General features: G+C 36.3%; 1 protein-coding gene across 1 annotated transcript in view; it reads left to right on the top strand.

Moving 5' to 3' along the window:
- The window catches only part of LOC111151964 (intraflagellar transport 57), a 54808-nt gene that overhangs the window by 28827 nt on the left and 2329 nt on the right, over positions 1-23652 (top strand). The window contains exons 7-9 of the mRNA XM_022510215.1: positions 19272-19343; positions 20349-20480; positions 21821-21883. Of these exons, the coding sequence (XP_022365923.1) occupies positions 19272-19343; positions 20349-20480; positions 21821-21883 (267 nt within the window). The remainder of the gene's footprint in view (positions 1-19271; positions 19344-20348; positions 20481-21820; positions 21884-23652) is intronic.

Raw genomic sequence — 23652 nt, forward strand, 5'->3', positions numbered from 1 at the left:
TCATAAGGCAATTTCAGGGTCAGGGGTACTCCCAATTATATGAATGATTTAAGGTGGTAGGATTCAGCTTCCAGTGTTCTGACTTAGCAGAGATTTAGTAGATTGTTGCTGAATGAATCAATAGTGTCATATTGAAGAAGGAAAAAGAAAGCAATAGATCTTTAAAGTGGTTTGAAACACTTGTCATGTTTCCTTGGGATTGAGGGGCATTTTCTCAATACATTTTTATGTATTTTCATAGAACTCGTATTTTGTTCAGGTGAATGGTGAACAAAATTGGAATTTTATGACTGTATACCAACTGTTTATAGTTAGAAAATGGTTTTGGAACCCTGCTGGATGGCAGAACAGAAGACATCCTTGAGGTTGCCTTACATAATCTATTCAGTACATATGATTAAAAATCAAGTAGTAAGCAAATAAGCAAAGCATTTGCATTAAGATTTGGGGATTGAGCCAGATGAACTGACCCATTTAATCAAGTTTCTGCTTCTTTCTTACCTACAATGTACAAGAACTTCAGAACAAACTAAGAGGTGACTAAACAATACCATTCTCATTAATACTATAATAATGTCTGCAGAAGGGACTAGAGAGACGTGTAGGTAAAGAAACTAAAGGGTTTTTTATCCTAAGAGGCTGGAGAAAAGCACCAGAATTATGGAACTAGGTTCTAAGGAAGCCTGTTACTCTGAAAATATGGTCTACCATTTCTACCCCCAAAGATCACTGCTTTCAGAATGCCTTGGAAACAAATTCATTCTCAGAATGTCTGGATTTGAGCTTATAAAACTGTGTCCTAGAGAAGGTAAGAAGCAGTCTAGACTCCTAGGGCAGTGCTAGATTAGGATAAGGGCAGCAAAGGTCTTACTAGACTGAATAGCTGTGGAACAAACTTAAAGGTAAATGGGCAAATCCTGCAGCCTGTTTACCATGTAATTACCCAAACATTATGGACAGACATTATTTGGCTGCTTTAGGGGTGAATTTTTTGTTTGTGTATCTCTTATATATAAATACATGTTAATACAGATTTCTTCACTGATTTGATCTCTGCTGGATGTCATAATTTGCAAAAACGTGATTTTTGGGGGGGGAATGTAATTTTTAATTCTTTAATTTTATAAGAAGAAATCTGATAAATTTAAAAATCACTTTTATTGTTATTCTAGTTAGAATGACGTGTTAGAATAACCATGTAGTGAGGAACTCTCAGGTACATCTTAATCTCACAAAGAAGCAAGTTTAATTTATTTACTTTCAAGCTAAGTAAACTCTTGAAATCCAACATCTCATTTAGAGCCTAATAGGATCACACCAGAGTATTTTTTAAAGCATGGTCATTGATTTCTACATAATAGGAGTAACTGAATGAAGAAAGGATATAAATGCAACTTCTGACACATACAGTTTTACAAAACTAAGTACAGGTCAAATTCTACTAACAAACAAATATTACAGTAATCAGAATCCTGGGTTCTTAGAGAGTCAATGATCTCCTGATTTGGGGAAGAATTAACTAGGTGAAAGTTGGCCTCTTACTCTTGTGCCATGTATTGCCATGTACTGGATATGCCGTGCCAAATTAATTTATATAGTCAAATTTTACAAGCAACATCCTGAAATGTCAGATGAAGTTTTGGGGGGTTTTCTTTATATGAATAGCATTTGAATTTAGGTTTTTGCGGTAAAATATACTGACATAAAGTAATATCTGAGTGCTTTTTCAGAATTCTTTTCTAGATCATTTGGCCTTTATGTCCAGTATTTCACAAATTCTTAAGTGTTTCAGAGGTATCAAATGGGAAGGACAGGTTTTGGGTCAATTCTTTATTCAGCTTTACTTAAGAAAAATAAAATTATACATTGATTTGAGAAAGTAAGGGGCTAGTGAATAAAGAGGTGTTTTTCATGCCTCAGAAATAAAAGTAATCTGGTCACAGATGAGGTTTCTCACGGGCTCACTATCCTCCATCAGAAGAGGTTGACTCCTGCTTCGTGGTATATCCCGTTCTTCTCAACTCCTGACGCTACAAAACCAAATCCTCTCCTTTCTTCTTGGCCAAAACAGTTATCTTTCACTCAACACATGCTATTTAGGACATTTAGAGAATTCAACTTTGTGTTTGAGGGAAAATTAGTTTTTTTCAGATCAATGTGCTTTACTGATCACTGTTAGATTAATTTTTAAATAGCATAGAGATGTGGGAAATAAATAATAAAGGGCCTCCATTATTTAGACCCATTATAAAGTTCTTGAAAATGACCTTGTGTTAGGATTAAGTAAGTTCCATATTTATTTAGCACTGGATCAAATGTTTGTTTTGCTTTCTTTTCTCACAGATTCAGTTTATTCCTTGTATGCTTCCTGGCAGGTAATCGCAAAAAAAAAAAAAAGAAAGAAAGAAAAGAAAAGTAAATCTCCTTGTCTTTCTTTTTGCATATTGTAGTATGTATGCTATTATGAGATCCTCTCATATACTAATATTTTATTTTATATTCCCCATAATGTTGTAATTAGGTTTTTATTGCTGGGCTAGCTTGTCCTTTTTTCCGGCACCACTTGTTACTGTTGACAGTTTTCAAAGAATGCAAACAAATTTTAATATTAGCTTAAACAAATTACAATTGGGAAAATACATATGTTGCCAAAAATACAAATAATATGTTCCACAGCTGAAAGTGAAGGACTTCTGTCATATATTAGCTTGAATGGACCATATTAGCAGTTTCCTTTTTAGGGTTGGTTATAGAGAATGCTCCTGGTGATTACTTCTAGAGTGTTAAATATACCCAGCGACCAACTCAGCTCTGCCTTGACTTGGAATAATGTGTCTAAACTCATAGTCAGAAGTTCTGCCAAGAAAATCAATATATTCAGCCAAATCCTGGGTCATTCCATTCTAGTTAATGCCTCAGTTATGACCAAGGAAGTAAAGCTCTGGAGTCAATTCCTTAGAAGGGCAGTCTGAGGACAGCTAAATTAGAGTAGATAACAGTGCCACCTAATATAATCATCTGTGAGTATTTTTAGTACACTGTGACTGTATATCTTGCACTTTTTGTTCTTTCCCTCATTTTTTCTCTTTATATCTCTTTCCCTTTCTTCTTGTGTGTTTTTATGTCTTTTTTATTGTTTTTTGTTAGACCAGCAGTTGGTGCCCACAAGTGTTACATAAGTACTCTGGTGAAATTTAGAACTAAGACCAAACATCTGTGATTATAATCAGAATAAACTTAAATCTATAACTGGTCAAGAATTCTCCTGATCTCTAAGTCTTTTTTTTTTTTTTTTTTTGAGATTTTTATTTATTTATTTGACCAAGAGGGAGATAGCACCCACAAGCAGGGGGACCAGCAGGCAGAGGGAGAGGGAGACCTGGGCTCAATCCCAGACCCCAGGATCATGACCTGAGCCAAAGGCAGACGCTTAACGAACTGAGCCATCCAAGCTTCCTTCTCTGAGTCTTTTTAAAATACACTTCTGTTTTTGGGCGCCTGGTTGGCTCAGTGGGTTAAGCCTCTGCCTTCAGTTCAGGTCATGATCTCAGGGTCCTGGGATCGAGTCCTGCATCGGGCTCTCTGCTCAGCGGGGAGCCTGTTTCCTCCTCTCTCTCTCTCTGCCTGCCTCTCTGCCTATTTGTGATCTCTCTCTGTCAAATAAAATAAAATCTTAAAAAAATAAAATAAAATACACTTCTGTTTTTAATTATAAAAATAATATGGAAGCAACTCAAGGGGAAGAGGGATGGGCAGTGTGCTATGAGTTAGAAGCTAGTGATCCCACATTTATTTTCACTATCAATTCCTGATTTATTGAGCCAGAGTTTCAGAAACTTAGTGGAACTGGGGTAGTCACAAAGATCAAAGGAAGGTAGAGCCTATCTTACACATCTTCCCTTGCCACCCAGAATTCATATTTCTACCATTTATTAGATGTATGATCCAGAACAAATTACTAAACCTTTCTGTCCCTCCTTCTCCTAATCTGTAAAATGGGACTAAGTGTATTATTTATCTTACACAGTTGTTGTAAAGCACCAACAACAGTGTCTGAGACATAATTAATGCCTAATAAATAAATGTTAATTATTGTTAAATTACAGTATTGTTATTATAATATTATTGTGTTCTATCATGGCCCTCATATTCAGTGCCTATGTCAATATTCAGGAGAAATTTACAAAATTTCTGTACTAATACTTCCATCATTTAAAGGAATATTTTAAAATATCAGCCTTATAGTCTTACATGGGGATATAATCAGACTCATATAAGTAATCAGGCTCAAAGTATTCACTTTGATAAATCTATCCAGTTTTTTTCCTCTAGTAAAGGTATATATAATATGGTAATAATAACTGATATTTACCAAGTGTTTACTATGTGCCAAGTACAGTTCTTAACACTTCACATATATATTTACTCACTTCATCCTTTCCGCTGCCTGTTACATACAGGTATATTTCACAGCAGGGGAGGAAACTGAAACACAGTGAAGTGAAGTAACTTGCTTTTGCCTAGTAAGTGACAGATATTTGAACTTACAACCCAGGCTCTTACCTATTCCATTAATGACAATATCGCATACTGGTTAAAAGCACAAATTCTGAATCCAGGTTGCTTGAGTACAAATCCTGGCTCTAATACTTACTAGCTGTTGGACCCTGTGGGCAAGTTTTAACCACTACATCTCAGTCTCCTCATCTGTACGATGGAGTTCATTATAAAACCTACCTCAAAGAGTTATTAAAGGGATTAAATAAATTAGTGTAGCTTAAGCACTTAGAATGTTGCCAGAAGAATTGCTTAATATATGTTAACCACTATTTCCGTGTGCTTTTCTGTGTATACAGTTGAGGTTACACCTCTGTTTTTAAAAACACAGAAGTACATCATGAGCAGTTCCACACATCCTTAAAACATACAAGCCATAACTTCAGCTGAGTGGTAAGTAGCAGAGATGGCTTGGCCAAGCTCAGCAGGCTGGGATCAAGCCAGGAGGCCTAAGATCTTGGTGGAGAAATGGCCGGCTGGACAGAGTCATGCAACAGCTGATAGTTAGAATATGGGCAAGCATAAGGACCATAAGATCTGAGAATACAGACCAATAGCAAGAAATGAAACCTGCCAGTGAGTTATTTTGAAGAAACCAGTAGTTATTGGTGGTGGAAATACATGGTGTCATTTATTGAAAGATGATATTTTCCTTCATGATTAAAATATCTTTAATTCCATAACAGTAATTTTTTAAAACGTCTAAGTGAATCAGTTGACAACTACTAGCTGGAGACTGAGCTGCCAAAGAATTCTACATGTTCCATAATTTCTGAGGAAATAAAAGATGTGGTTGCATATTCATACAGATTTGACTTTCTGTGTTTTTTATTAATTTTGAATCACTAAATAATGCTGTTTCTCGATGAACCTTATTCTTTTTTAGTTTCCTTTTTATTATAAAAAACAAGCCTATGTTTGATTCTGTGGAAATAAAGGAGACCACCTAAATGAGAACAAAGACTACGTATTTAGAGCTTGCCATAGCCAGGGAGTTAGCCATCATCACCTGCATTTGGCAGAGACTTAAAGGCAGGCAGGAGTATTTAAAAGATTTATACTGGGAAAAAGGGAAGCCTTCAGCAATGTTCAGATATGACTGGAGATTTGGAGGCAGGCTAACTAGAAGCAGGTCCTCCTATGCATCTGGTTCGGAGAGGATACGTAGCTCTGTCTAGCTGGTTGTACATTGGAAGCAGGTGGGTGAGGGGAAAAACTGGGGAAGCCAGCACTTACTAAGTCCTGACTGTTTTGGTCCAGTTTCACTCAGAGGTTATATTTTGACTTCCTGGACTAGTTGCTGCAGATTGTGGGTCAGAACTCTTCTTCTTCTTCTCCTTCTTCTTCTTTTTTCTTCTTCTTCTTCTTTTTCTTCTTCTTCCTTTTTTTAACACTTTATTTGTCAGAGAGAGGGAGAGAGAAAGAGAGAGAGTGCACAAGCAAGGGGACCAGCAGGCTGAGAAGGAGGCAGACTTCCTGTTGAACAAGGAGCCTGATTTGGGGCAGGATCCCAGGACCCTAGGATCATGACCTGAGCCAAAGGGAGATGCTTAATGGACTGAGCTACCCACGTGTCCCAGTAGATCAGAATTCTACTTTTGATTATGGCCTGGACATTGTTCTCCATTCGTATATTCAGTCAGCTTCATCCATTGAACCGAGGGAAAGTGGCTTCTTAAAATGATCAGTCTTATCAGTCTTTATCAGGAGAATGACTTTTTTTTTTAAGTCAAGGGTTTTTACCATAATAGAAACCAAGTAAACATTAATAATATTTATTCCTGTTCTCCAGAAATAAGAAAGAGCAGAAAGTGTGAAATCAGTTTTCAGCTAAACCTTACATAGACCCTTTTCCTCAATTATACAGTATTTATCCTTAAACAATTGTATATTATAATGATTTAATATGGGGTATTTGATGCAATGAACAAATGTTCTATCATGCTTTAATGCCCTGTGGATATTGTAATTAAAATTTTGATTAATGACTTAAATTGATTTTTTTCCAAATTATAATTAAATGTTTCCTGCTTTGTTGTTTTAAAAGATAGTTGGCTAAGTACCCCCTTCATTCCTCCAAAATGTCTCCTACTCATTATGTAAATCTTCAGGTTCATTACAAGAATTTAGATAAAGAGATTATATATATTTTTTAAAGGCTTTGGAAGTACTACAGCATGTGTTTCTAATTATTTCAAGCCTATAATTCACTGAACTGCTTTTTTACATCCTTACCTGTTTTTCAGTGTCTGACTTTCTCAGGGTGCAGTTGTAAAAAGAACCTTAAACTTTAAATTTCAACTCCAAACAACTGGATTTTGTTTTAATGTAAATAAACTATACAGGTGTTGCCTTGGGTAATTCACAGCAAGAAACCTTTCTGGAAGAGTCATTGTGCTAAGGATGGAATCATTGCAATAGTCTTGAGCCCTTGGGCTCTCTAGTCAGTATGAGAGCTAAAACCTAAGAGGGAGGAGAGAGGCCTTTATTAATCAGCAGGTGGAATTCCATTTAAATGAACCTGGAGGGACCACAGAATTACTATATTAGATTTAAGTCGCTTCAAATTGGAGGCCAGATCCTGCAGAAAATGTACAATAGTAGGCTTTCTCTTTTTACCATTATAGACAAATCTGTATCTGGAAGCAAGAGAAAGAGGGTGTTTTTCTCATTCCAAAGCAGTGCAGAGAGTAACCTGCTTTGACCTTCTGCCATCGCTATGTTTGGATGTAGTGTAAGAAGAATGTTAATAAAATTTAGCTTTCTAAATATTTCTGACCTGCAAGGATTTATGAATTGTTATAGTTTGGAAATAAAGAGCATTTCTTAAGACTTGTACTCTGGTTGTTGGATAGGCTACATTGATAGGATTCTTGCATCTATGAGCAAAAAGGTATAATATATTCTGTGAGCTAGGATACAAGAATACAGTTTATGTATGTATTAGTCATTAAAATGTGATTCTGCTAGTTATTTGAGTAATGAAGAAACTACATTTATAATTTTTAAGGATTTTCTGGTAGAAAGACCTTTTGTTGAGAAATATTCACATAAAAAAAAATAAGGCACCAAATTAAAAAAAAAAATCAGCTTTTACAATTACCAGTAACAAATGTAAATACAGGTGGCAATAAGTTGGTCTCCATGAGGCTCCATGCAGGAATAATAGCTCCAATTACTGTCACAAATGTTTGTAATTGTATCTATTGCTGCCAGACAATAAATGCTTTTTAATATAGTAAGGCCATAAATGTACATGCTGCTGTTGTTTAAACAAAATACAATTTCCAGCAAATTTATCCTTGAAACACCTGCTATAATCAAAAAGAGGTGAATGCTATCAAAATAAACTGCCTAAATTAACTAGACACATTTTTAGAGCAGCCCGCATGATTACTCAACTACCACATTGTCTCAAAGAATGAGGGGAAATATTCGCTGATGGACATTTACAGGCAAGCTTTCTTTAAAGGGGACTACAAGAAACAGGATTGCTTTGGATTTTTGTGTTATTTTTAAAACATGGTGTTATTTTGTAGACTTAGAGTTTTATTCACAGTTTCTTGTTTTTCTTAAGCTGGTCAACTGTCGTTTTTGTTGTTGTTGTTTGTTTTCTTTTTAGCCTATAGGTCATGGGCAGTTATTAGGATTGTAGAAAAGAATACTATGCTTAAAATTATATGTAAAACTACTGCAAAGGGGTGGAGAAAAACCCAGCTATCCTTAAGAAACTGAAAACAATTTTTAGCTGCTTCTGTCACAGTCTTGTTGAACATTCAGGATATTCTGTTTAAAGATAGTTGATGATGCCTTCCTTCCTATTTACCCTGAGTGTGATAAATGTTTCAACTGGATGGAGGAAAGGTTTCATTTATCACAAGTCGAAATAAGAGAACAAGTGTTTTTGCTTTAGAGAGTACCATCAACTCTAACTAAAGAGCATCAACAGTGGTAGCAGATTTTAAGGAAATAACCAATAAAGACTGCATGTTGTATGAACACTACAGAGGGAAGTTTGTTACTAATGCCTCACAGCAGATATACCTCAGATAGACATTTGTGATTGAGAGCAGTGAATTAATATATATTGATTATAATTAAAACTTCTAGACTGCCTAAATATTTCATTATTACAAAGTATGATTTAATGTTTCCTTTAAATTATTTAATGTAAAAATATGAATTGAAACAGAAACCATTTGTCATATGGACCTCCCTATGAAATGTACTTTTTAATTGGTTTGCTTCATTTCTCCAATCAATGATATTAGAGTAGTTCTCAGTATCACTGTGTTTCATTATTAAATTTCTTAATATGTGGACAAATTTTACTCCCATAGCCTTTATCCCATTACATTTGATTCTGTTTCCTTATGCCAAGGTAATGACTTCGATTTCTTGGTTCTTCAAATATGCAGATGGCTCTATTTTTTCAGTTTTTTTGTTTTTTGAGTATTGTAGGAGATCAAGGTTTTGATTAGTAGATTCTTGAAGTTGAGAGGGACTGTCAAGGTTATCTTCTCCGGCTATGCCTCACGGTTACTCAGCATCCTGTGAAATAGTTACATTCTCATTGGGCTTAAGAGTGCCCCTACATTCACAGAAGGGCCCCCACTCACTCCCCATCTGCCTTGCCAGCTCTCTTCTCTGGGCTTATAATTCCTTGTAAAGTCTAGAAACCCTCACTCAGGAGAATTTTGTGGCTATAAAAAAGGGGTGTGGATGGAGGAAGCATGAATAATAAGTCAGAGTCAACATATGAAAACACTTTAGAACAGATGGTAGTAAAGATCATCTCTGAGCACACAATTAGAAATGTAATTATTGGGGGAGACAAACCAGGAGAGACTGTGGACTCTGAGAAACAAACTGAGGGTTTTGGAGGGGAGGGAGGTGGAGGGTTGGGTGACCCTGGTAGTGGGTATTAAGGAAGGCACATATTGCATGGAGCACTAGGTGTGGTGCATAAACAATGAATTTTGGAACACTGAAAATAATTAAATTTTTAAAAAAGAAATGTAATTATTTAACTAACAAGGTTTAGAGATTATGGATCTCCAGTTTCAGTTCAACTACAGGTAGGTGTGAGAATATTAGTGATTGTTGTGATAGCCTTTGCTTACCCTCTGTGCACACTATCTTATCCTTCTCTACAACAAGAGGACTATATAGGAACCAGGAACTTTCCTGAGGAAACTCACATTTCCAGCACTAGTGGATTTCCATACTCCCTGCAACAAATATACACATACATTATATATCACACATACATACTCAACTCCTAAGTCGTATGTTTAGTATGTTTAGTTCTTTAAACACTTACAAAGAAAAATCATGTTTTCACACAAGTGTGTATCAGATAAGACTTTAAGCTGCTGGCAATGAAAGAAAACTGTCACAATAAAAAATTCAGAAAGCCACATTCTGTGATTACCTCACAACCTGATGGGCATTTTTCATTCAGAAAGTAATTCAGTCTCATGAAAAAAATATCTGATGGACACTCTCGCTCACTCCTCTTCTCTTTCTCTCACACACACATACACAAATAAGTGCGCAAATGTGAGCCCTGGTGAAGACGCAAATTAACGATTAGAACAAGAAGAAGAGATTGCAAAACCACTTGTGCAAAGTGACAAAAAGAGAATATAGATAATGTTCTATTATTAGGGAAGGTAGTATTGTGGGTGGAGGAGGGAAATTTGCTGCTCTTTTCCTTGCACTGAAAGCATGATGAATTATTGACCTATCCCAGCAACATTTGCTACAGTGAACTTAGACATATGCAGCCACTTCTATCAAGCTGTCTTCTCTGCTTTTTTCACTTAACCTGATTCCCACCATCCGATTTCCAAAGAATTTCATCATTGACCATGAATGGGGTATTAAACATGTCACAGGAACATCAGTATTCCACACTGAAATCTCGAGACTGATCACTTTTGGACTGCCGCTCACACTTGGCCCTACCTCTCTACCACTGCAGATACAGTTATAATCTTAATAACTGCATCTCTCTCCCTGTGACTGAAACGGAGATGAAATGTCCAGATCCCTTTACAAGCAAGGACTTGCTGCCCAGCCACAGAGTGTCGTCGACAGACAATCCCTAGCTGCCTGCGCCTGTGATGGCAGAGAGCTTCCTAGCCCAGGTCATGCCCTTCCAGAGGAGCCCACATCTGGGCTTATGTGAATTGTTTATAGTATTATAAATAATACTGTTTTGAAAATTCTTGTACATGTCTCTTGGTAAACACCTGCACACATTTCTACTGGACTTTCTACTAGGTGTGGAATTGCTAAGTCCTGGGGTATGTACATGTTCAGCCTTAGCAGACCCTGCCAAATAGTGTTAGAAGGTGGTTATACAAATTTATATGCCTCCCAGCAGGGTATGAAAGTTGCAGTTGCTCCGCATCTTTATCAACATTAAGTATTGATGCTTTTTCGTTTTTGTCATCATAATAGCTAGTCTCACTGCCATTTTAATTTGCATTTCCCTAACAACTGCTGAAGTCAAACCCCTTTCCATATATTTGACATTTGGATATCCTCTTGTCTTTTGCTATTGGGTTATCTGCTTTTCCTTTGATTTATAGAAATTATTTTTATACTCTGGATATGAGTCCTTTGTCAGGTATATGTATTGCAAATATGTACTCTTTAGCTTTTCATTCTTATTGGTATAAACAGTGGCCTAATGTTAATATACTCAAAATGACCTTTTTTTGGGGAGAAGGGAACATGGCTAATATTTGTTTTCTTTAAGAACCTTTGCTTACCCCAATGCTATGAAGTTATTCTCCTATGTTTTCTTTTTGAAGTTTTATTGCTTTACTTTTGGCATCGAGTTCTGTGATTCATCTAGCATTTTTTCTTATGTATGGTGTAAGGCATATATATATGTGCATATATATGTATATATGTATACTGACCCATTTTAATGAAAAGGTTATTTTTTCACCAGTGCACTGCTTTGTCATAAAAAGCCTGTATGTGTGAGTCTGCATCTGGACACTCTGTTTTATTGCCCTAGTCTATCTGTTGTTCTTTCATACTACTGAAATGGTATCTATTTAGATTTTATTTTCTGTTTATTGCTGGTATATAAAAATAATTATGGGGTCAATTGGGTGGCTGAGTCAGTTGAGCCTCTTGATTTCAGCTCAGGCCATGATCTCAAGGTCATAGGATCAAACCCTGCATTGGGTTCCATGCTCAGTGTGGAGTCTGCTAGAGATTCTATCTCTTGCTCCCCCTGCTTTCTCTCTCTCTCATAAATAAATAAATAAATAAAATTTTAAAGATTTTTAAATTTTTAAATTTGCCTTATATAGTGGTTAAGAACTTTTGTCTAAGTTGGATATAAGTGGTATTAGGGAGAAAGCTTTTAATATTTCAATTGTACCAATAAGTATGATGTTAACTTTATGACTTTATTTGCCTTTACTAGATTAAGGAGCTTTCCTTTTGTTCCTAGTTTGCTTAGCGTTATTATGAATGGATGTTACATTGTTTTCAAGTGATTTTTTTTCTTCATCTATTAAGAGGACCATGTGATTTATTTCCTCTTTTTTTCCCCTCTCTTGCTATGGTGGATTATACTGATTGATTTTTGAGTATCAAACTAACCTTGCATTTTAGAATAAATGTAACTTAATCATGATATATTATCCTTTTTATATGTTACTGGATTCTATTTGCTGGTATTTTTGTTGAGAACTTTTTTTTTTAAAGATTTTATTTATTTATGTGACAGAGAGAGAGACACAGCAAGAGAGGGAACACAAGCATCAGGAGAGGGAGAGGGAGAAGCAGGCTTCCCACTGAGCAGGGAGTCCGATGCAGGGCTTGATCCCAGGACCCTAGGATCATGACCTGAGCCAAAGGCAGACGCTTAAGCATCTGAGCCACCCAGGCACCCTTTTTTGTTGAGAACTTCTTTTATATCAATGTTTACAAAAAATACTGATTTGTATTTTTTCCTGTTTTTTAGGTGTCTTTGTCAGGTTTTAGTGTAATGCTATTTAGGCCTCATAAAACCAGTTGGCAATTGCTCTCTCTTTTTTTTTTCCTGTCACTGATATTTGTGTAAAGTTGTTGTTATTCCTTAAATATTTGAAAAAATTCACCGATGAAGCTGTCTGGGTCTGGGTATTTCTTTGTGAGAAATTTTTTTTTTAAAGAGTTTTATTTATTTATTTGACAAAGATCAAAAGTAGGCAGAAAGGCAGGCAGAGAGAGGGAGGGAAGCAGGCTCCCTGCTGAGCAGAGAGCCTGATGCGGGGCTCGATTCCAGGACCCTGGGATCATATCCTGAGCTGAGTGAAGATAGAGGCTTAACCCACTGAGCCACCCAGGTGCCCCCTTTGTGAGAGAATTTTTAATTGCGTGTGTTTATCCTAAAACTTTTAAATTCTTTTTTTATTATACAATTGATATATAAATACATTCTTGGTAATATTCAGATATTATAAATGAAACTAACATCTCTTTTAACCATCACCCCCTTAAAATTTTTAGTTATACTTCGCTACGTTTCATCAGGGAGATGATAAGTAACGATAACGTGGTCTCTGCAAATTTGCGCTCTACTGCTCACTTGCCTATAAGATTGGGCAGTCTACTTTAAAGTAGCTAAATCTCAATTTCCTCATCTTATGAGAGTTTTTAAAAGAATTGTATGTGATGATGTATGGATAGTGCCTAACATAGTGCCTGACACATATTAGACATTTTTGAATGTTAACATTGAAGCTATCATTAGATGTAAAAGGATCTCGGGATGGATGTGACTATTGGGGAACTACTCTATACCAAGGAAGGAAAAAGAAAAGGTTTCTAAGTAGCCAAAATAGAAATCACAAAAAACTATGTACTAAAGCTCATGCATTTTATTTATAGGGGAATCTGATAAATCCTTCTTTGGAACTTACATATAGTTGTTTCAGAGATTATTCTAACAAGGTTGGTTAAACAGACTGTTCATCCACAGCAGATTAGAAGCAGCAAACTTCCCATAGCATCTAAGCTTTAGCAAAACAACTGAGCTAAGAAACATTTATTTAATGTGCAAACTTGAATGGAAAGTTGTCAGTTTCTTGTGCTCCTTATTGAAATTGGGTGACAAAGCAAGGAAATGAAAGAAGCAGGTCAGTGTAATGGAAAATCTGTAAGGGAGAGAAAGACATTTGGCTTCCTATTCATTTTGTAATTGGCATAGTAAAAATCATACCACCTCAATTTGTTACCCAATCAGTGAAATGGAGGTACAAGATTTCCTCCCCAGAGTGATCTTGAAAATCCACAGAGAAAGTGAATTCAGGGGTGAAATAGAGGCCCAAAGAGAAAAATGCAGTGAGGACCCTTAAATGCAGGGACTGCCTAGTATATCTTGTCATGTTCACGAAAACACAACTGCAAAAACAGAATATTAAATTAAGATTCCATTAGTAATTATTCATAACACAGTTGGGGGAGAACCAGTAAGAATAGAGGGAAAAGGGAAAGTAGATGGCAGAAGTAGCATTTTTGTGATGGAAAGAAATTCAAAATACATCTGAGCCTTGCGGCCCTGCTCCCGCCCTTGGGGGCTGAAGCAAATGTGCCACTAGAGCCACAGACTATGAGACTCCGCTGCTCTGGCATGGACATTTCCTGAGCCCAGGAAAAAACATCCCAGTATACACCAGAGTACCTTCCTCAGCTTTGTTCTATCAGGACTCCGTTGACTCTCCGCCTCTCTCTATTCAGAAGTTCAAACTTGGAGAAAAAACTGACAGTTTGACACTTTATGAGTTGTATAATTAGTAAAATGTATATACAGATAAAAGTTCCATTTACCACCTCTAGCTCATGTGTCGGTCTCTCCCTCCGCAGTAGTTTCAGAGAGGAGCTTGGAGCATTGAGTTGGGGATCCAGACAAAGAAACCAAGTGTCTGTGTATCATATGTAAAGTTAGTCATTCAGGGGTTGTGCTGTTGAAGTAAAACCCAGAGATCCTTGTAGTCTTGCTGGTCACCTTAATGGCTGCAGCTGGATCTCCTATATTTTGACTTTATGGTATGCTGTGACTCGCCATCTGCTGACAAGGCATCGCAATTCTCCAGTTTCTGAAAAAGGGAGAGAATATAATTTGGCACTCAAGAATTTGGAGTGGAAAGGAGGTTATGGTTACAACAGTCGCTTTGCTGTCTACCTCAGAGGTGACAGAATTATATAAGATTTTGTATGAAAGGATTTTTAAAAATAGTCTAAAGAAATGATATACTGCATCATTATTAGTCTTCTCATTTCCTCGGAGAGAGGAAACATGCTGGATTAGTGAAAAACTCAACATCTACAGAGAGGAGTGGTCTCACTTGGTATATAACAAAAAAATTATTGGTTTACCTTAGATACTCTGCGGTAGTTCGTTTTATCATAAAGAAAAGCAGCCTATGGTATGTGGAAAATGCACTGGTCTGAGAGTGCTTTCCATTTTCCAGACATGAAACCTCAGAAAGGTCATTTAATTTGCCTGATTCTTGGTTTTCCTCCTATACAATACATATATATAGTCAGTTTTTCTGTATCAAAAGCAAGCCCAAATCACAGTGGTTTATAATCATAATAACAACAAATATACTGTCACTCAAGATACGTGTCTGCTGTTGTGTGACTCAGCTGCGGCTCTAGCCCTGCTGTGTTTCATATTTCTTATTCCCAGGCCCAGGCTGAAAGTATAACCCCTATGTGGGGCATGCCTATTATAATGGCAGAAAGAAAGGGAAAGGGGGCTGATGGATGCCTCTTACACCATCTGCACAGTCCTGGCATAGGCCATACCCACCACTGTTCCACTGGCCAAAGAGAATCACATGGCCAAGGCCAGCATCAATGGAGCAGAGAAGTATACTCCCCCCACAACTGGTCTACAAATCACATAACCCTCTCACAGGGAAGGGTAGAAGTGAAAAAGAAGGATGACAAATTGACATAGCACGCCAAACCTTTGTGAGTCTCAAATAAGGAAATGTATATAAGAGTGCATTGTAACCTCATGCATTCTCTACCAATATAAGGATTGCTAGCATTTTGGGGATCAAGTCCTTCATCACTTCTTCATTCTTACCACAAACCTTTGTAAACTCTTTAACCATCTCCATTGTAGTTTTTTAAAAGCTACGTGTTTTGCCTTTTTATATTCATGTTTTTAAAATGTTACAAATGTGATCACTTATATTTTCTGCTGTAACTGTATTAAACCCCTTTCGAGAACTACTTGGGCATCCAGACTTTTCCCCCCTGATGATTAAAGTAATGATTAAAAATTCTCTGGCAGGAAATTTGGGAAATTTTGGAAGGATAGAGAAGAAATTCTAAACATCGATATCCAAATTCCTGGCTTAATATATGCATGCATATACAAATATACTCAAATATTAATTTTTACTAAATTGGACACCTAATAGGATATTCTTTGGGGAATGTGTTTCCACTTTACTTTATGTTGTTTGCGTGTATTTTTGCTGAATAAATTTCTATTGAAAACATGAATTTAACATTTTGATACGCAATACATATATATTTATGGAGCCCAGTAATATAAAACAAACACTCATGAACCCACTACTGAACTTGAGAACTAGACCACTGCATGCCCTTGAAATTACCTGGGTGCTCCTCTGCTGCTGCCCTTTACCTCCCATGGGAACCGCTGTCCTCAATTTGTGTATCAGATATTGTCCTTAGCTGCTGCTTCTGCTTCCTCTTCCTCCTCCACTTCCTCCTCCTCCACTTCTTCTTCCTTCTCTTCCTCTTTTTTAGTATTTTAGTGTATCATTGAGCTTTGCTTCATTTTGAGCTTTATAAAAATGGTATCATACTGCATTATTTTTAGTGGTGAAATGGATATCACAAAATTCGTTTAAACTGTCCTCTACTGTTAAACATTTAGAGAGTTAACTATTTAGAGAGCTGTTTTACAAAGAACTTGTACATTCCTCTTTGTGTATATCCCCATATATTTCCTTGGGAATAATTTCTAGAGGTGAAATTGCTGGGTTAAGAGGTTAGAACATCTTTAAGGCCTTTTTTTAAATAACTATACATCAGGAAATGTGTCCATCTAGATTTTAATAAAACATTCAGATTTATGTGCCAGATAATTATAAATCATTATTAGCTTTTCACTTTAAAAGACAGTAAGAATACATAAATATGTCCCAGTGGGTTATCATATTAAAAAGTCCCAAACCAAATCCTCAGTATTTCTGGGTCCCTGAAATCTATTCTTCTCACACTGTGATATTACTAATATCTTCGTCCCTAAGACTGGAAACATTAAAGACACCTCTCTACCACCCCATCTCCACTTCAGCCACCCCACACTTGCCCTTAGTCCTCAAATCCTGCTAGTTCTGTCCCTATGATGTCCCTTGAATCCATCTCTCCTCTTTCATTCTCACAAGCGCTGCTCTACTGCTAATGTTAACGTGGGCCATTGCACAGCCTCTTAACTGGTTGCCTACCTGCCTTCAGTCTAATTGCCTTTCTAATTTTTCCTTGCCTTCTAGTCCTTCCCTCTGTTAGTTTCTCAAAACACAAGCTTGTCCTAAAACTGAAACCAAAAATCTTTAATAGCTCTCCATTGTCCACATGATAAAATCCACAGTCCTCAGTTAAAGCCCTCCACCTAACTTAACCTACCTCTCCGTCTTTGCTTCTTCGTGATTCACCCTCTCACCCCACCCTGCCCCAAGAACTTTGTGTTTTATATTCTAGCCAGCCTGGGCTCTTGTTCCCTATATATTTCCTGTTTTTTTCTTGTTCTAGTTATTCCCTCAGCCTAAAATACCCTTCCTCTCCCACTCCTTTCCAGCCTGTTGAAATGCTACTAATGCTTCAAGCTTGCACTGAAATGCCAGCTCCTCCATGGAGTTTAACATCAATGTAAGTTATCATAGTTATACATAAATGAGTCAGGCATGCTTAATTCTCTCGAAATAATTTATCAGAACATGAAAAAAATGTAATGGTAAAAGATAAGGCTGGGTAGGAAAAGCAGAACACAAACTATATTAAACACATCAATTACTATAAGTAAAGTAATAGATACAAAGTATACATATGTATATATGTATATGTTTATACATGTATGTATATCTACAGACACCAAGACTTTAGAAATACTTACACTTGGTGTTTTGTTAAGCTTATGAAGTTTTTTTTTTTTTGGAATCAGTCCGGACGAGTACTATTTTGGAAAAATTACTAATATAATGATACTTATTAAGTTCGTTTTCTTTTATAAGGATGCTTGCTTGGGCTTAACCAGTCTTCCATTTTGAGGCTTAGTAACATATTTGGTCCAGCTGCAGCAGGCCAGCCAGTAGCCTCTCCTCCCCGTTCCAGTGTTGACTGGCTGTGTGGGAGAGGCCTGTTTCCTTGCCAGATCTGTCTAGTCATAGTCACAGGTGATGAACAGTCCCCTCAACTGTAAAATGAAAATGTTTCACCAGGTGACTGTTAAATGGATGAGTAGATTATCTCTAAGGTCCTTCCCAGCTCTCATATTCTGAGATATTTTTTGCTCATGAGACAGAAAAATGCTTATGGACAAAAGGAAGTGCTGATTTGTTCTCTGCTCTAGCACCTGCACCGGTGTCAAGTAGCCAGTTGCTCCTTTTATTAACTCTGACCTGCCAAAATGTGGTCTGCGAGAATTAATACACTTGGCTTCTGAGCCAGGAGCACCACTACCCGCATGGGTTTGGGTGTGCCCCGGGTGTGCCACTTTCTGTCACGGGGCCTCTTGCTTATCTGTGAAATGATAAAGGTGAGCCTAGTTGTTCTTTGAGGTTCTTTAATATATTGTAATTTTATCATTGGTATGTGTGAAGTACCCCAGGCTTGCTTTTTCACCCGGTAGTCACTAGCCCATGTTTCAAAGTTAAGGAATCGGTAGAATAGGGCAATTCACAGTATGTTTTTGTCTCACAGAATAGTGTAGATAGCAAAGTGGAGCATCAGGCTATGCAAACAGATATGTATAATTGAGGAATATCCTGGTTCCATTACTTCAACTTACCATATTTTTTCTCATCATGGCTATTTCTCCAGTCTTAAAATCGTTTCCTTTATTAATGTAAACCAAAAGATTTTGAAGATATCTTGTAAGAAATTAAAATGTTGGCATTGATTTTAAATATGCACACAGCCTAGTAGTAATGCGATATATCTCAAAATATATGAACTCTAATAATCATTATAGATTTCCTTTTTTCAGAAAGAGAAGTCTTCCTGAAGAAGAGGGCCCTATCTTAATATTCAGGGGACAAACTAATACTTGATATATGATACTTGATTCGAGAGTTGCTTCTGGCAATTGTTACTATTTAAACAACTATTTCTTTTCTAGTAATTATATATTTTTTTCATTTTGATGGGTAGTCATAAATATTAACCACCAGCAGTGCAGGAATAATTTATATTCAAATTGTCAGACATCACTCTGTGAACACATAAAATCATTTACATCTATTTAGAACCTTTAATCCTAAAGTGCTCTACACATATTTCTTTATAATCTGATTGCAAGCTATATATAGGACTTTCCTACCTGAAATAGGGCAGCAACCAAAGTAACTAAATGAAGAATACAACTTCAAAAACATAGAGGAAAGAAGGAAATGTGTATTTTACTTGTTCCTGTTATGCTCTTATGCCTATAGGATTGGAGAATCCATGTTGACCAAATGCACCAACACAAAAGTGGAATAGAATCTGCTCTAAAGGAGACCAAGGTATGTGAATTATTTCAAGTGAATCAATGTACATTTATTCATCTGTTGAACACTTGTTAAAGGAGAACATGAAAAAAAAAAAAGACGCAATCCTTGCCTTTGAGGAGCTTATAGATTGAATGTACCATATTATATTTCAACAGCCCTAACATACTTAAACTAAAGAAAAGTAACTTTTTATCAAATCAGTATAATATATACCTAGTACAGAGAAAGATAAATATCTCTAATATGTATATATACTATACAACTACACAATATATATGTAAATTGTGCAATATACAAATTGTATACATTATGTATATTGTATAATATATATCATTGTGTATTATTATACAATTATACTATATATTCAGAAAGAAAAGAATGATGAAGTGTTTCTCAAATATATGTTAGATTAGATCTAATGTATATTAGATTCTCTCTATATATCTATACATATTAGAGAAACATTTCATCATTCTTTTTTTTCTGAATCCCATGAGGTAACAGAGCACCGGGCCAGCAATGCTTAGAAACTACAACTCCCCCAAGCTTGCTGCTCTGACAGAAATAAGGACTCTTTTGGAGGATGCCATAAGGAAGCAAAGTTGGAATGAGAAGTTACAGGTCCCAGGCTAGAACTATAAATTTAATGACTTACCTCCAAAGGGAGCATTCTAGTCATCTTTGAACTGTGCTATAAGAAAGTCTTGTTATTCCATTACCTACTTTGATTACAAACTTTATATAAAGCAAATTCCACTCATGTACAATTTAGACATGCATAAGGGCTAATGAATTGACTAACACTACCAGGTGCTTTTTATTTTAACATTCTGCCAAGTATGACTAAATTATTTCTCATTACAGAATTCTTTTGCTATTGAAAATCTCAAGCTAACTTCTTTTTCACCAGTTGAGAATTTGTGGGATGAATTGAAGGAGATTTAGTCCGTTTTATACTATTCTTAAGAAATATATTTGTGAATTCTTTTATCTACTAAAATCCTATGGAATTTCTAGGGATTTTTGGATAAACTTCATAATGAAATTAGCAGGACTCTGGAAAAGATCAGCAGCCGAGAAAAGTATATCAACAATCAGCTTGAGCACTTGGTTCAAGAATATCGTGCAGCTCAAGCCCAGCTGAGTGAGGTAACTTAGGAATGATATCTGGGATTTAGTTCAGCTGATGACACTATTTCCCAGACGTGACACAGCACTTCGAATTTGTGAATCATGAAATGCTTTTCACAAACAGCAACACCTGGATTCTCTGCCACTTTAGGAAGCCACGTGAGGCCGGAGCTCTTGCCATCTCCGTGTTACGTGTAATAGAAATTATCTCCTGGAAGACTTTAAATGCATTTCTTCTTTTGATTTAAATAAATGAAGGCATGTATTGTTGGGGAACATTGCTTAAAACAGGAACGGAGTATCAGGACACCTGGTTTTGTTTCTAAGTCTGCTGTTAATTTACCCTAGGAGTAGGAGGAGAAAGAATAGTATGCATTTACATGTGTCAGTAGGAAAAGACATCATTGCCTTAATGACTTACAGCCACATAATAAAAAATATGAAAGCACAACGCGTTCAAAGACAAGCAGTTTAATTAATTTAATGAGCAAATTTTTTAATCCTTTCAAGGTTTTAGAATTTCAACCAAAAAAATAAAACCTTCGCCTTTGAAAGCAGCAGTTCTTTGTACCCCAGTAGGGATCTAAAAGGCTTTCCTTGGGAGTTATGCCCCCTCTTTCCTGATACTGAGGAAGAGACTAGTAAGAACACTTGCAAGTGTCAGTTAAAGACTTTTTTTTTTTCTTTTAGCAAACAAGGTTGGAAGAATGGGAAAAAAATGGAAATGAACTTGAGATACCTCTGCACTTTCAGAAGTTCTCAAAGACCAAACAAAATAATTTTCACTTTTTAATTATTTATTTAACAAAGTATTCCCTCACAGACACATCTCGTGGATGTTTTACTTTCAAAATGCTGTAAAAGACTGATTGAAGCCACTGTGTATCTGTCAAACATTGATATTAAATAATTGTTAGATTAGTTCCCAAGAACATATTCTGTACTGTCATACCATTTGTTAATCCTTATTAATTGCTCATCCTGACGCTCTAGTATGATTGATTTTTTAGAACTCGTTTTCTCTGCATTGCGTGCAAATTAGATCGACCAAGAGCTACTCTCCTAAACCGTGTAGGAATAGCTGAGGACAGTTTTTATTGTGAACCATGCCTGTGTGAGTTACACAGTCAGTATATGAAGGTTAAGGTAGTTTATCATTTTATAGTGCCTTAGTTTAAATAGATGGTGTCTATTAGGGACATAAAACAGCTACAGTTAAATGTCACTTTCACAAATGTATTCACAAATGGAGGGGTGTCATAAAATTATATGCAGAAATTGCAAACACAAAGAGGTCAGACTTAAGTAATCTGCTTCTGTTTTGAATTTGTCATTAAACAAAATGTTTTCTCCCTTAGGCAAGGGAGCGATACCAGCAGGGTAATGGTGGTGTAACGGAAAGGACCAGGCTCCTGTCTGAGGTACACACTGTGCTCTTGCCCTCTTTTCACCGTCAGCTGAGCCCAGGCCGTGCGGGGCCCGGGCGGTTTAATAAGGCTACAGCCCGGTGCTGTTTGTTTCGGTAACTGCTTCCCATGGCTTTAAGTCCTTTTCTTTAAGGAGAAAATCCCTAGTTTCCTTATCAGTGACTCAATTATGTATTTATATACTGTTTGTTTCCATAAAATGCCTGAAGTTGTTTTATTAAATTCAACACAGAACCTGCTGATAATATTAGCATGTTTAAAACCTTCCTTAATCTTTTTAAAAACCTAATAATTATGATTAATATATAGAAGAGTAGGTAAAGCACTGGCTTAAATGTCTTACACAGATTTTAATGTTAGTCTGTAAGATGTAAGATTTGTTTTTCCTGATTACTGCCGATGTATGTGATCCTGAGTATTTCTCTCCACACAAACTGGAAGTGGCTTGTAACCCTTTCCCTCTGAGAACTTATGAAATATTTGCATATATTGTAATATTGACTTTCAACATCATGTAAGAGAGTAAGATCTAATATATATTCCAATTTTTTACTGAAGAGCTGAGAGGAAAAAAAAATCTTACAACAAGGTCAATAGCCAATGAACAAGATTATCTTTGGTCAAAATCCAGTGTAATTGTCCCAGACTTTGTCTATATAATAGAATTAAGCTTCTTTTATAGAGATTATTTGAGGCATAAATAGTTATTTTAGAATACTAAAAATATAACTTTAGTAATATTTAGACTCTAATCCTGTGGTGCTTCTAGGCAAATAGAATGTTATGTGGAAAGAAGTAAAGTGCTCACTTACGTTAAGTAAATTAACACTTGAAGGGAGTCCAGGGACCCATTTAGTTCTTTTGGAGGAGGTAGTTATCCCCAGTTGTAACATTGCAGGTGCCTAAAAAAAATTAATTTGCTTTACTTGGATGAGCACTTTATTCCCAAGGAAGTTTTTACTCACCAGTAAGATAAAAATAAAGTCTACTAAGTTACAATAATTATGGCTTAGTTCTAGGTCATATAAAAATATTTTTAATTTTTTTAAAGATAATATGCCTGTTTGGAATTTTGCTGATAGAGGCTATAGTAGTATAATTTTGAGTATGACGTAGAGTACAGATAGGAGCCGATATGACAGCACAATATGCCTCTTGGAGCTCATGGTTTGGAGAAAAGCAGTTGGAATATTTTTATATTACAGCCATATGGTATAAACATTATTTTTAGCATCCTATAGAGGAAAAGATGGCATCTTCTCTTATAAAACTGTAATATTAAGAAATATACCTAGTAAGCCTCAGATATCCAAAATCTTCTCAGGATGTGTGAATGTTTTTAATTAATGACTCATTATTAATGACTGGCATGGTTGGGGTGCCCAGGTGGCTCAGTTGGTTGGGCATCCTACTCTTGATTTCTGCTCAGGTCATGATCTCAGGATTGTGAGATGGAGCCCCGCATCAGGCGTGGAGTCTACTTAAGATTCTCTCCCTCTCCCTCTGTCCCTCCCTGCACCCATCACCCCCACTCTCTCTCTCTCTCTCTCTCTAAAGAAAGAAAAAGAAAAAGAAAGGACTGACACTGTACATACTAGGAGATAACTGCAAGGTTTGCATGTCTGATGCCTAAAATGAGAACTCAGATCATTTTTTTATTGTCATGTGACAACCTGAGAATGTCATTTGGTGAAGTTTAATGTTAGGAGCACTCTCAGAAGATGAAAAGCTTTGTGTGTCTGCCTATTTTATCTTATTATTCA

This window comes from Enhydra lutris, unplaced genomic scaffold (genome assembly GCF_002288905.1).
Source record: "Enhydra lutris kenyoni isolate GAN:26980312 unplaced genomic scaffold, ASM228890v2 scaffoldscaffold2, whole genome shotgun sequence".
In the NCBI taxonomy this organism is placed as follows: domain Eukaryota; kingdom Metazoa; phylum Chordata; class Mammalia; order Carnivora; family Mustelidae; genus Enhydra; species Enhydra lutris.